Source organism: Symphalangus syndactylus, chromosome 12 (genome assembly GCF_028878055.3).
Source record: "Symphalangus syndactylus isolate Jambi chromosome 12, NHGRI_mSymSyn1-v2.1_pri, whole genome shotgun sequence".
NCBI classification, from domain to species: domain Eukaryota; kingdom Metazoa; phylum Chordata; class Mammalia; order Primates; family Hylobatidae; genus Symphalangus; species Symphalangus syndactylus.
The window spans coordinates 143,785,906-143,801,087 of NC_072441.2; the positions used below are offsets into that span (position 1 = coordinate 143,785,906).

At 43.8% G+C, this 15,182-nt stretch overlaps 1 protein-coding gene across 6 annotated transcripts in view; it reads left to right on the forward strand.

The window, feature by feature from the left end:
- CSMD2 (CUB and Sushi multiple domains 2) overlaps positions 1–15,182 on the forward strand; it is a 645,703-nt gene that overhangs the window by 418,083 nt on the left and 212,438 nt on the right. For all 6 annotated transcript variants that reach the window (XM_055254886.2, XM_055254887.2, XM_055254889.2 and 3 more), the window contains 2 exons: positions 7,076–7,402; positions 11,340–11,534. In XM_055254886.2, the coding sequence (XP_055110861.1) occupies positions 7,076–7,402; positions 11,340–11,534 (522 nt within the window). The remainder of the gene's footprint in view (positions 1–7,075; positions 7,403–11,339; positions 11,535–15,182) is intronic.

Genomic DNA, 15,182 nt, shown 5'->3' on the forward strand with positions numbered 1-15,182 from the left:
AAGCCCCCTTCATCATATATTTTTGGTTCCTTTTCTGGACTTTCTTTTCCAGCTCTGTTGATCTCTCTTTTGAAGTCAATATATGTATAAATTATATTATTACAGCTTTATAATATGTTTTAGTATTTAATATCAAGGCCTTCCTCCACTAGGAAGAAGTAGGTGTCATGGTTGAAAGCTTGGCCTCTGGTATTGACCTGACTGGTTCATCTTCCCAGCTCTGTCATCTACAGTGGCTGTATGACTGTGGGCAGGTTAATTTAACATTTGGACTCAGCGTCTGTCTCTGTAAAGTAGGTTAATAATAGTACCCATCTCAGAGGGTTGCTGTGAGAGTTAATGAGTTGAGATACAGGAAGCTCTCAGAATGCCAACTAGCACCTTATATGCTATTATTCCTTATTTGTCTCAGCGAGAGCTCGGCTGTTTTCACCTGTTTACCAACAGATGGATCTTGCAATGGTTTTAGGCTCCAGAAAAAAAAAAAAAAAAGAAAAAGATCGTGCCTGGAATTGTGTTAAATTTGTACCATGATTTAAGGACACTTTTCATCTTAGTAATATGAATTATTTTCACCCAGGAACATAGTTTGTCTCTCCATTAAAAATTTGTTTTCTTCCTATCAGTACAGTTTTGTTGTTTTTGTTGTATAGGTCATGTTGGCTTATTGTTGTAGGGCTGAAATGGATTTTCTAGCACGTTGCATGAAGGATTTTTTATACTGTAGGTGTGTCATTGTGTTGGTGGATATGATTGTATGTGTATCATACATATCATTGTTATGGGATTATTGTATCAAAATCAATTTAAATAGCATGGCTATTACAAGTTTGTTTATAGTTTTGAAGCACTGGCCATGAAACCACCTTCCCACTAAGTATTTTCCAGTTTTCTCAGGTTTTTCCCTTCATGCTAATTTTGGTAATTCAAATTTCTCTAGGAAATTCTCCATCTTATCCATATTTCATATGTTATGTATACTATTCTTCTATAGCTGGATTATCACCTTAGTGTTATAGCCTCCTATCTCTATGTACATTTATCTTTTCTATTTCTACTTATTGAGCAGACCAATCAGAAATTTTTATTGATCTCTTCAGAAGCCAATTTTTTTTTTTTTCTGTTTTTCATCTTTTCTAAGTTTATTCTCTCTTCTCTCCTTAATCATGTTCAGTTATTCTTTTGGTAACTTTTTAAGTATAAACACTAATTACACTTATTTTATTTCTTTATTGTTTAATCATGAATAAAGCTATGAATTTTCTCCTTACTACAGCTTTGGTCTAGTATCATCATCATTATAAGAAGTCTGTATCAGCCGGGCGCGGTGGCTCACGCCTGTAATCCCAGCACTTTGGGAGGCCGAGGTGGGCGGATCACGAGGTCAGGAGATTGAGACCATCCAGGCTAACATGGTGAAACCCTGTCTCTACTAAAAATACAAAAAATTAGCCGGGAGAGGTGGTGGGCGCCTGTAGTCCCAGCTACTCGGGAGGCCGAGGCAGGAGAATGGCGTGAACTCGGGAGGCGGAGCTTGCAGTGAGCTGAGATTGCACCAGTGCACTCCAGCCTGGGCGACAGAGCGAGACTCTGTCTCAAAAAAAAAAAAAAAAAAAAAAGTCTGTATTGACAGCTTTGTTTCCTCACTGAACTCAGGAACTTATTTGGAAAGAGTTATATGAATTTTTAAGTGATTATGGATTTTCCTTTGTTCTTTTCTTTTTTTTTTTTTTTTTTTTTTTGAGACAGAGTCTCGGCTCACTGTAAGCTCCACCTCCCAGGTTCACACCATTCTCCTGCCTCAGCCTCCTGAGTAGCTGGGACTACAGGCGCCCGCCACCACGCCCGGCTAATTTTTTGTATTTTTAGTAGAGACGGGGTTTCACCGTGTTAGCCAGGATTCTTTGTTCTTTTCTTATTGAGGTTTAGTTTATTTGTACTGTGAACAGAAAATGTGGCCCAACAGTTTTTGCATTGTGGTGGGATTTATGGGGATTTTCTTACAGCCTAATGTAAGGTCAATTTTGTAATAGTCCATGGGCTCCTGTAAAGAAGTTTGTATTCCTTGTTTGAAGACTACAGAGTTTCATATAATATACACATTCATAATATTTTCAGGTCCTTTTTATCATGATCTTGATTTCAGGTTAGTATATTTTGTTTCTTTTCATGCTTTTGGACATAAAGTATTATAACTGTCATATCTTTATTTTGTAATGGGCTCATTATCCATGTTTTAAATATGACATTTGGATTTTGTATTAGGTCTCTATCAGGACTATTGAAAACTCTCTTTGTTTGGTGACAACACCAAAAGAAAAACATAATAAAAGAGGGGTCTTCAACAAGCCCCTCTTACTTTCTCCTCAAGCTCATGTTAAATAATAACCTAATATAATGCACAGTAATTACACATCTACTTGTTAGTTTCCCACCTTTATTATTTGTCAACAGTCTGACGCTTCTGACTGAAAAGTTTAGTCAAGGTCAAGATCCATGAGCACAGCCTGGTCACTACTCTGAAGGAGGAAGGTGCCTGATCTCCCTCTTTTAACCTGGGTGATTGAGGGTGATGAGATCCAATTACAACTTTTTAAAAATCTCTCATTTGGGACACTGAGAAGCAGGCTCTTCCTATTCTCTTACAGACATATTACAGTACAACATGCATACATAATTTTCCAGAGCAAGAGAGATTAGATCTTTGTAGCACAACGCACGCTTCCTCTTCCCGCCCTTGTTGCAACAGGTCTGAGTACTCTCGAGATGGAAGACAGAGCTTTATAAGGCCGCATTCTTGTTCTAAGAGTGTCAGTTGATCAGCCCTGTGTCCTTCCAGGTATAATAAGAAATGTCTCTTGGTAGCTGTCCAGAAAACTCTTGGCATAAAAAAGGGATCATCCAAGAGTCAGGTGTAATATAATATCCAAGGATCTGATATTAATATTAAAATTCCTTTTTTGTTGTTCACATTTGCCTCCACCAGTAGTTCTCAAACCCTGGCTGCAATTTGGGATCACCTGGGGAACTTTTTAAAATCGGTGATGCCCTGAGCCCAGTCCACCAATTAAGTAGGAATATTTGAGACTCGTATTGATAAATTACAACACTCTTCCAATGTAAAGCCTGAGCTATCTTGGCCCATTCCTTTACTTTTGACTATTCAGAGTCACTTTGTCTTAGCTGTGTGTTTTGTCCCAAAGAGAGGGTTATATATTACTAGGAGATTAACCTGTATACATTTATTGTCATAAATGATGTTTTATCTTTTTTAAAGCGTCTTACATAACAACCCCGTTACCCCATGCTTCCTTGTTGTTTCCTTTGAATTTCTTTTTTTCCTCCCTGAACTGACTGCTTTGCTTTTTCCCCTTTGGTAATTTTGAAGATAAGCTATTTCATATTCTATTACTAATTATACCTAAGATCTTTAAAAGCATGCTCCAACCTATATTTCTCTAATTAACCACAGAAACTACAAAACAGGACTTCTTGCAAGATGAGCAAATTAGCATATCTCCTTGCTCCAACTTTACTCTTTGTGTCAGTATAATCTGGAATATTCTACCCTGGAGTTTGGGCAGGGATAATGTCTTATATTTTCTGTTCCAAGGAATATTTGTTACACTTGCATTTCATTTTACAACTACATTTACATAAATTATTTAAATTCATTGCCATATTGGTTTATTTGCTCATTGTCAGTCTTTTTTTATGCTTTTTGTTAACCATAACTTTATCCTACTTGAATTTGTTGTTTAAATTCATCTCTTGGTTGGATAGGAGACATCTTTGAGTGGATGTGAGTAGGACATTTTTTGAGGCCTTTGATATTTAAGAGCAGCTTTCTGTTGCCTTTGCTGTTTAACAACTTGGCTCATTCATACCCTTTTCCACTGTAAATTACTTAGGGGCAGATCGGTGCTATGTCTAAGATAAATACATGGATGGTTACAGCACAGTATTTTTCTCTATTTTCCAGAGTTGACACAGGTATCCATCTATTAATATTTGTACAGACTTTGGTCAATCTGTTGGTTGAGATTTGGAGTGGGATGGGGTTGTGAGACCCACATGTTCATGTCACCTTCTTTCAGAATGGTTTCAACCATTAGGTGCTCATTGATTCATTCAACAAATATTGGTTGAGCACCTACAATGTGTCAGGCATTGTGGGAGCCACCAGGGATTCAGCAGAATCAGATGAGATTTCTGCTGTCATGGAAGATCTGTGTATGTGATGGAGAGAGGGAAGGACTGACCATCAACAGCTAAACATGTAAACAAGATAATTTTAGAGAATGATAAGCAGAGCTATCACGTATAGCTGCTGAAATTCCAAAATGGTGCCCCTGGAGCTTTGCAACATGGCAATCCTGGTAAAATGTTCTAGAGAAAAAATAATACACTGATAGAGTGATGGAGGCGGGGAGAGGGGCTCAAGCCTTATTAATTAAATACTCCTCTGCAGCAAATTTATTTGCTCACATACTCACAGTGCCCCTGACCATCTTCCCTCTGAAACTGTAGCACCTTTCTCTGTCTTCATCTGCCTTGGACTTGCTCAGCAGGCCCTGTGATTTGCCCCCTCTGTCTTCAAGGTCTTTGCCTTTGGGTTTTGATTCCTCATTATTTGCATTATGTTCCCAACTGAACTCCCACAAAGCTGGAGACAAGATGGCTGTGTGGGGGCATCCATGTCCAGCCTAGAGACCCCCAATTCAGTGCTAATGTAATATTTCAAGTCAACAGATGAATCTTCAGCAGATTCGAGGAACACCTTCTAAGACTCCACAGTCACATTGGCCCAGTGGGAAGTGTTATTCTCATACTGAGAGACAGCGCTGGCGGGTTAGTAAGAGCTTGGTCTCTAGTATCAGCCTGCATTGATTTGGCCTTGGTGCTACCATTTACTGGCCCTGCATTACTTAACCTCTGTGTGCCTCAGTGTCTTCATCTTTAAATGGGGTTAATAACAATACCTACCTCGTAGCGTTCTAGTGACAGTTAAATTGAGTAATTGACGAAAGTGCTTAGAATGGTGTCTACTCTTAGTAAACCCTCAATAATATATATTAATAATTGCCATTAACTATATATTGCATTACCTAAAAGCTTTTTCATGTCCTTCTCTCCCCTTGGCTTGAATTCTTTCTATAGTTAAAATATACATGGATTACAGGGGTGAGACTGAATGTGTCTTAAGAACCAGGCTTACTTTGCTGAATTGCATGGGAGGGCTTTTACAGCTGCAGACTGGAAAAGAAATACTTAATGCAGAAAAGGGGGAGCTGGGCAGAGTCAGGGAGAATCAAGACTAAACTTATCACAAGGAGTCACCAATTTTTTTGTTTTAATGTTTTCCCTCCTTTGGCAAACATGATTTTATTATTTTTCATCTTAGCATCATTACATTCAGTAAGTCAAATATTTTACTCACTTAAATATCAATTTAATTAACACCAAACATCTATATAAATGTTATAAATGGACTTAAATGTTTACCCATATTTGGAACTACCTTTTTTATACTTGTATATATTAAAAGATGTTTAGAATGAACCTACAGCATTTTTGCAATCAGAAAAATTAAATGTTGTTTCATTTTGAACGCCTACGACCCTGATACAGTTTTTATTTGGGGGCTCATGTCCAGTCTTTATCCATATATAAACAAATATTTAATAGCTATAATCAAAAGCGCACATATAATTTTATGATCTACTGCTTTATTTAAAATTATGTTTCACATTCTTTCTACAGGGTCATATTTATCACTTTAATGATTGCAGTCAAACTGTATCACATTAAAGGCTATAATTTACCTCACATTATTGGGCTGACATATAGTTTGTTCACAGTTTTCCTCTATAATAAAATTATGTCATTGTAAACATCTTTGGCTAGGTGGCTCTTTTGCTTTTGAATTAATTCCTAGAGATTAGTGAGTCAGTCTTTGAGTAGTTCTGTGGCTCTGGATAACAACTTATATACTCCCTTCAAAAAGGATCATATCAGTTTTGCTCTGCAATTGGCAATAAATGCATGTATGAGATTCCATGAAGCCTCAACAATATTGGATTCTATATTTTTTCTTTATTTTTTTCTATTGAAATGGACTGTGTTGTCATATTAATTCCGTTTTCTTTCATATGAATCTTGTAAGCACTCTCTTTACTCATCTTGGTGATGTTCTTAGATAATTATAAAGGTTCTAATTCAATATTGATATTTTTCCTGTGTCATAGGCGTTGTGATTTTTTTTCATTTTATTATTTTCTTTTATAATTTTGTTCTAGTATTTGTTTTTTTTTCTCATTTACAGCACTTTCTTTGCCTATTCTTATTCCAGGGTCTGCTAGTAGTTGGCATGAAAATAGCTTAAAATAAGGGTTTTCGGAAGGGTAGATCCTTAGGGTGAAATAGGGGAGAGAGAACAGGACGTAGACAGGGATCACAATGGACGCTGTCACCTCCCTCCCCCAGTTTCTTCAGAAGCTTTGGTCTCTGAAAGATGGTGCTCCTGGCACCTCTTCAGCATAGCGTGGTATCTTGGGGTTGTCAGAATCCCATGGCACACCTATCATTTTTCCATCAAAAATGTTTGAAGGAGACAAATGGTCCTGGACTGTCTCCACCCAGTTACCACCTGGGGAATTAGCACTGATGTGTCATTAAGCAATGTCCTTTCCTACTGCTGTAAACCCAGCTGAGAGGGGTCAGGGACCGTGACTCTACACTTAGGCTTGAGTTATGGCTTTGCCCCACCCAAGGGACCCAAAGCATGAAGACACTGCCTAGGTGAGCGTGCTGACCAGGGGAGAGGGGCCAAGAAAAGACCACTTCTGCCATGTCTGCCTTTTGCCAAAGGGGCCCTACCCATTGCTAAGTCCAGCATGGAGCCCAGCATGTCTCCCCGTGTGGAGCTCAGAGCCCAGCCAGTCCAGCCCAACCCTTGTGCCACTCTTTCTTTCTATTGCTTTTTAGACTAAGAAGATGTTCCCCCTGCCAGCCCTCAGTGGCGCAGGCAGAGTGTTGGAGATGCTTACTGACCTCCACTGCTCTTCTCTTGCAGTCTCCTGCTTCTTCAACTTCACCAGCCCGTCTGGGGTTGTCCTGTCTCCCAACTACCCAGAGGACTATGGCAACCACCTCCACTGTGTCTGGCTCATCCTGGCCAGGCCTGAGAGCCGCATCCACCTGGCCTTCAACGACATTGACGTGGAGCCTCAGTTTGATTTCCTGGTCATCAAGGATGGGGCCACCGCCGAGGCGCCCATCCTGGGCACCTTCTCAGGAAACCAGCTTCCCTCCTCCATCACAAGCAGTGGCCATGTGGCCCGTCTCGAGTTCCAGACTGACCACTCCACAGGGAAGAGGGGCTTCAACATCACTTTTACCAGTGAGTCCTCCATCTGTCACCAGGTGGCCCTCCCTCTGAGTGTCTGCCTCTGAAGATGATCGAAGGTGCTCCCATGGAGGGAGGAGGGGGTGTGGATGGGGCAGTTCCCAGGGCATTGCAGGGCTGCAGTGCCCAGGCATGGAGCTCCCAGCATGACCAAGAAAGGGCATAAAGCACTGGCTGCCAGGCAGGGTGCTCTTTTCTGGAGTCCCTCTCTGAAGGGCATTTATCTCCCATAGTTGTGATATATAATGTAAAAGGAACCTGGAACCTCGTTTTTGCCCCAACCTTCCCCATCCTACAAGACCCAACCAGAACTAGGGAGGGTCCAAGAGAAAGAAAGCCTCTATCATTCTCATTGGTTTCTGATGCCCTCTCTGAGGTGCTCTCCCAAATTCCTGAATGCCTGCCTCCTGCTGACCTCTGAGTTCCTTGCGGGGCTGCTCACTTTGCTTTGCCCAGTTCCCATTCCCATAGTCAAATCAGAATCAAAGCTTTGGAGCAACACTTCTGTTGGGCTCCCAGACTTATTGGGGACAACTCTTAGGGAATTTCCTCATAGCCCCTCTCAGGGCCACCATCTGAAAGTTGCCACCTCCAGTTTCAATCCTGGGCCCCTTCTCTAGAAGCAGCCTAAACTCAGCAGTGATTATTTTTATTTCTGTATCTCGTGGTTACAGAGGGGGTGGCGGGGGGCAGAAGCTTGGAGACTAGAAATAGCAAGCCACCAAAGATAGCAAGAAGTGGTTATCAGGTCATAAGAAGCTATAAATCCAGTGGACTTGGCTGATGACAAACAGTCAAGTGAGGCTGGAGGTGGGTCCATCTGAGCAATTAACTAGATCCTTTCCCAGAGGCTGCTTGTGGAGGGCAAGTCCCCAGTGCAAGCTCTGCTCCATGCCCACAAACATGCATCTCCCAACCCCCTTCCCACCTTGGCATAAAGGCCTTACCTCCGTTTTCCACCTATCTCTGGAGTCCAGTTGGACTGAAGACATTAGGTGCTACCTGGTGGGCCACTTGGGACCCCCGATTCCAAGAGACCAGCCAGGTAAAGCCCATTCCATTCCCCTCACCGCTCTTCTTCAGGACACAATCAACCTTCTGGGGGCATGTCTCCTCCAGGGCATTCCTGTTTCAGCCCCTGTGGGCAGGAAGAAGCAGAGGGAGAGCCTAGTTCTGTCTTTCCTAACCTTCCTAGTCTAGCACTCACCATGCTGCATCAAACTAGAAAGGAGCGAATATGCATTCCTTATCTTTATATCCCTCAGCCCAGCACAGGGCCTGGTGTGTGCTAAGGATCAGCAAATGTTTACGGAATGGAAGGATCCATGAATGAGTAAATGCTTTTTCTTGCCCTGGCGGAGTGGGAAGAACAGGGATAAGAGGTATCCTGGGGAGCACACTTATCCAGGATGGTGAGGGCCAAGAACTCTTGTGGGTTTGCAGCATGTGTGGACACTGAGTGGGAACTTGGGAGGAGGAGGCAGCTGATGGCCCAGGGGCTGAGCTTCATCATGAGGGCAGCAGACTAACTTGAGGATAGCTCTTACTCGTATTTCTTTCCGAGGTTTCTCTACCATTGTAAAAATGGTACATATCCAATTTGTAAATACTCAAAACATGGGACAGGTCAAAGAAGAGATGTTAACCACCACCCAAAATCTCTCCAGCCAGAAATGATCCTTGCCAACAATTGGTGGACGCTATTACAGATAGCACATAGTTTTCTATGCATTTATATAAATAGACAGTTGGATGGATTGATAGAAATAATTGTTAAAAATCTGGGCCCCATCCTAGACCTGCTGAATTAGAATCACTAGAGGAATGGGGCCCCAGAATTACATTTTTGGTAGGCTTCTGAGGCGATCTGGATGCAGTCAGTGAAACAATTGTCCATGGCCAAGTGTCAGGGAATTACTGTAGTCTCTCCCACAGGACTTTAATCTCCTCGTACATCCCAAATGTTGATCACTGAGGCTGAGCTTGAATTTGCCCAGTGTCAGGGAGCTTGCCTCCCCAGACAGCTCTCTCCATAGCTAGCAGGCATTCTAGATTTCAAGTCAACTTATGTTGACTTGAAATCTGTGTCCCTGTAACAAGGATCAGTGGTCCCACTTCCACTCCTAGAACTCCTGGTGACAAGGCTAATTCCTCTTCCACATGGAACATAATGAACAACAATGACAGTAGCTGCCATCCGTTGAGGACCTACTGTGGGCTGAACCTGGTGCTGAGCACTCAACAATCATCACTGGAAGCCTCACAACAAAAGCTCCATAAAGCAAGATCTACCCCTTTCACATGCCAGAAAACTGAATTCGGAAAGGTACACAGGGAGAAGTGGGTCCTTGACTCACAGCTTTTGCTCCCAGATGTTGGAAATAGCTCCATATTCCTGCTATGTGCATTTGCGTGTGTGTGTGTGTGTGTGTGTGTGCACGCATGCATGTGTGTGTTCATATGTGGGTGTGTGTGTTCATATGTGGGTGTGTGTATCTGTGCCTACATGTGTATGGCTGATGGGTTTGAAAGAAAAATGCCTGGACTTCTGGGCCCCAAGCAACACTTTTTTCTCCACACCATATTTCTAAATGTCAGGGTGACTTCATGGTCATAGTTTGCAACGAAGAAAGGCTGGGAGACTCAAGTCTGGGCTGACCTAGGCGTTCAAATGGAAGGGTGTTAGGCACTCAACTGAATCCCTGCATGGGATCATCACAGTCATCTCCACATCAGAGGCTCCCTTACCTCATCTGCAATGGGAAGGGTCAGGTTTGCAGGCCTCTCGCCTCTAGCAAGATCCAACAGCCTCCAGGGCCACTGCTGTTTCTGAATGTGCAAATGTTTCTATCACTATGGAATTTCAGAGGCCAAGAAATTGTTTTTCAAGTGGCCCATACCCATGCAGCCATGGATCCTGGTCTCCAATGGAAAGCTGCCATCCTCAGAACAACAGGGGTGAAAATAGAGCCTGGCTTCAGAGACATTTAATGAGAGAACTGTGACACCCCTGCGGGAGGAAGGCAGGGAACGTGCTTGGTAGAGACTGAGCAGGAAAGAGTATCTTCCCATGCAGAGGAGGGAAGAAGGAAGGGAGCTCATCTTCAGTGAGCACTTACCATCTGTCACGTGCTTCACCAAACAATCGCCACTCTCATATTCATATCAACTTTCATTTTATTTCTATCTCAGAATGACCCTGCAAGTGAAGGATGATCTCCATATTATCAGTCAGGAAACTAAGGCTCATCAGAATTGCATAAGTTGTCCAGGACCATGTAACGAATAAGAGGCAAAGCACGATTAAATCTACAGTGTTCTGACTCTGTCCTCTCCCCACTCTCTGCATTTTCAATTGCCTGGGTAGAGTGAGAGGCAGCCCTGACAATAGGCAAGGAAATAAAGGAAATAGCTTCAGACAGGGTTAATTCTAGGGCACCTCCTTTATGATGCTTAGAGTCTATTAGCGTCACAGGATTTAGAGTCCAGCTCACCTCAAGCGGAAGTGATCCCATAACTGTCTGAAGTTACGGAAACTTGGAATGGATTTGACATTGTGGAGACAGATCAGCTCATTAACTACACTGAGCCTCAGTTTCCTCATTTGTAAAGTAGGGTAATAAGATCTACTTCATAGAATCATTATATGGTGTAAGTGAGCTAACAGCAGGAACACTTAGCTTATTGCCTGATCTATAAATGTCCATTAGAATGCAGCGGGATTAGGTGCTCGGGAAGGCAGGAAATCAAGTTTAATGAGCACCTGCTTAATGCCCAGGTCCTAGAATGTCTAGCTCTCCCTCCAACATGGCAAGTTCTTGGGGAAGTGGTGGAGTTCTAGGGTTTACCATCCCAAGGAAGCTAATTTTCTTTGGGGATTCTTCTCTACTCCAGCAATGTCTGATCATGTCCTTGAACTCCATCTACACAGCCTTCCGACACAACGAGTGCCCGGATCCTGGTGTTCCAGTAAATGGCAAACGGTTTGGGGACAGCCTCCAGCTGGGAAGCTCCATCTCCTTCCTCTGTGATGAAGGCTTCCTTGGGACTCAGGGCTCAGAGACCATCACCTGCGTCCTGAAGGAGGGCAGCGTGGTCTGGAACAGTGCTGTGCTGCGGTGTGAAGGTAGGAGCCTGCAGGCTGGGAGCAGTGGCCGTTGTCAGCCAGAGAGGCAGGGGAGGGGGAGCAAGCAGCCCAGGCCATGGTGGTTCCTTTCTGTATTGGTCCTTCCTCTTCTCCCAGGACCAAGGGCCACTCTCTCACCCTCATGCTGGAATAGCAGGGACTTCATAAGGCCACTGTGCATAGGAATTTAAATTAGAACCAGAGATTAAAGTAGAGAAATGGCTCTGGACTGTCAGGCATCAAAAGCACCTCTTCTTTTAAATGAGAACTCTCTCAATATCACAGCCATTAAGAGCCCTGTTTCCAGCTCCTGCCCAGGGGAGCTCTGGCAGCCCAAAGTAGCATTGGCAGCACTGTGAGTTTTCGCGTCTTTCAAGCTGCCTGTCACTCTTCCCTTCTCCACATGTTTATTTTCCCCAATTCCCTGGGATGTCTCCCAGTCTCGGCCTCTGTGCCCTGTTAAATGCTGACTTGATATCCTTGTGGTCAATCTCCAAGAGACTCAGGGCCAACCAGCCAGAAGAAACACAGCTTGCAGCAGGCACACGGCTTATGATGGCAGTTCTTTAGTCCTGCCTCGCCACACAAGACAGTTTTTGACTCAATTTTCAAGACCAGCCATCTGTTCCACCAAACTACAGACATTTAAAATGCAGATAAAGCTTCTTGAGGCAGGAGGCAGGTTAAATTTGTGTGCCAAGCATGGTGTACCAAGCATTTGTGCACCAGGCAAATTTGTGTACCAAGCATTGTGGACCAACCATGGCGCCTGGCACAGAATAGGTGCTTAATAAATATTTGTGAATAATGGATGAATAGTGAGTATCCCAAGGGCCCCTTGGGGAAACTGACAGTGTCCAAGGCTGTGATTCTCTCCTTTTAGGAGGCAGAAACCTTCTTCCTCACATTTCATGTGATAGAAAGAGGATAGAGACTTAAGAGACCTCTTGACTTAACCCAATTCCTAAACTCAAATCTGGGCATAGTGGCCATGAACAGGAAGGACAGGAGAATGAAGAAGGGAGGATGCCTGAGACAGAGTATTACCCAGAGCTTACAAATGGGTGGATGGGAGACAAGGGACCACTGAGAACACTGGAGGTGGCAAGCAGTCCAGGGGGGGTGTTTGAGTGAGAGGAGCCCAAGCTGGGATCCTGGCAATTCACTTTTCCCCTTGAGCCTTTGTATTTTCCAGCTGGAAAAAAAAGGAGGGATAATGATAATTATCAGATGTGTATGGAGCAGGCAGTCCTGGTATAAAGTAAGTCGTCATAAGCTGCGCCTTCGCTGTCACGTAAACTCCATGAGGTTAGGGAATCTTCCTTGGCCTCATATTCCCACAGCTGGTGTGTTGTTTGATACTTGATAGATGCTCAGTCAATACTGGTTGATGAGTCACCAAATGAATGAATGAATGAATGGCCTTTTCACTAGGCTAGAGCCTCCCCAATGAGAAGCATATCAATGAAAGGCCTCCAGAGCCTCGACTCTCACCAGACTGCCCGCTGTCTCCACCCTGCAACTTATCATCCAAGCCACCCTGGGGAAGTAACTTGACCTCTCTGTGCCTCAGTTGCCCCACTGTAAAATGCAGGTTGATAATGGGAACCCGCTTGAAGAGTTGCCTTGAGCATGCGCAGTTCTTGGGGCAGTGCCTGGTGAAAGGTAGCACTCAATAACTGTTGGCCATTAGCGTTCACTTGATTTTAACTATTTCTTCGTTGGACCAATCAGATCAGTATTTGCTCCACTTTAGGGGATCAAGTGGTGCGTTTCCATCCTTCCAGGAACTTGCCCCAACCGTGACATGAATAGACATTTTTTTCTGACTTCCAAGCTTCCCACAGCATGGTCTATACAACCTCATCTGCCATTCTTCCTCAGTGCAATCAGCACTTTTGGAAAGAACAGAAGCTTTGGAGTTAGAGAAACAACACGAAACTCAGTTTCCATGCTTCCCAGCTGTAGAACTAATAGGCTTAGGTTAAGTAACTAGACCTAGACCTCAGGTCCCTCATTGGCAACAGGGGAATAAGTATGCATATCTGATGGAGTTATTTGCTGGTGAAACAGGTCACCGTACAAAGCATCCATGCAGAACCCAGTCTGGAGGATTGTGAATCGGTGGTCTTTCACCTTCCTACAGACCAGCCCCCTCATTTTCCCTTGCACTCATTGACCACTTCTAATTTCTTTAGTTTTCATTGTGTTGGTTCATATCTCTGAGATCTTCCCTGCTGTCTCTAGCTCACCTGATCTCTTCCTTCTCCTAATTTCTATTATTTTTCATGGGCCACCACCACTGGACCACTTTCTTGGATACTGGTTCTTACCATTATTACATTTACCAGTTCCACAGGCCTTGGTCCTGTCTCCCCACCAAGATTGTGAGCGGTCTCAGGGCAGAAGGCCAGATTCCCATTGCCCCTGAGCCCGCAGGGGCTTAGTCCCAAATTAGTTGACTGCTCTGAGGAACCCTCAGGAATTAGTAACTGCACAATCCTCCTCTCCACCCCCCACCCTCCTGAATCAAGTGCTCCTAGACTTTAGCTCTGCGATGCATTGAAACCCTCAAGGCCATGTATGAACACGTGAGATAATTTGACCTTTGTTAATGGATCTTCAAGTGGCTCACTATTTTTTTTTTTTTTTTTTTGAGACGGAGTCTCGCTGTCGCCCAGGCTGGAGTACAGTGGTGCGATCTCGGCTCCCTGCAAGCTCCACCTCCCAGGTTCACACCATTCTCCTGCCTCAGCCTCCTGAGTAGCTGGGACTACAGGCGCCTCCCACCACACCCGGCTAATTTTGTTGTATTTTCAGTAGAGACAGGGTTTCACCGTGTTAGCCAGGATGGTCTCGATCTCCTGACCTCGTGATCCACCCACCTCGGCCTCCCATGGCTCACTATTTCATAAGCAAGGTCTTCATTTTAAAGTTAAAAAGGTCTTTTTCATTCTGTCCCTGGAGGGGAAATGCTGTAGGGTTGGGGCAGTAGGCACTAGAAGTAAGGGACAGTCTGTTGGAGACCCTGACCCCAGGGAAAGCCTGCTTGGTTTTCTCAGAGCAATGGGCATTTGATGCCAGCCTGGTTTTCAGGGATCTGGGGAGTAGCATGTCAGGCAGAGTGTGAGAGCCTGATGCCACTTAGGGTGGCTGAATCCCAGCCTTAAAACCTTAGACAGAGCTGGCTAAAGAAGCCCCTGGGAACCTGTCCCTCCTTGGCTCCTCTCCCTCCTTTTGTCTGAGCCTTGGTAGAGCTCTGCTTTGCAATCAGCATCTTTGTCTTTTCCGTTTTTTTCTAGTTTTGTTTTTGATTAAGTGTCCCCACCTTGTGGACAATTAAATGCAGAAGCTAATGGTCTTTTAGAAAATCTTTTAATATATGCCAAGAGCCACTTAGCTTTTGAGAGGCTATAATAGGACAAGAGAGACGATGGCTTCTCCTAAATTTAGAAAGAAGGATGATTATCTGGAGGATCTAAAGCAGGGGTCGGTAAACTTTCTCTTAAAGGGCCAGATAGGAAGTATTTTCGACTGTGTGGGCTATAACTCTGCTGTCCTAATGCAACAACAGTCTTAGACAATACGGAAGTGAATGGGCTAGATTGACCAAGTCTGTGATCTTGAGTTCACAGGACACAGGAGTCC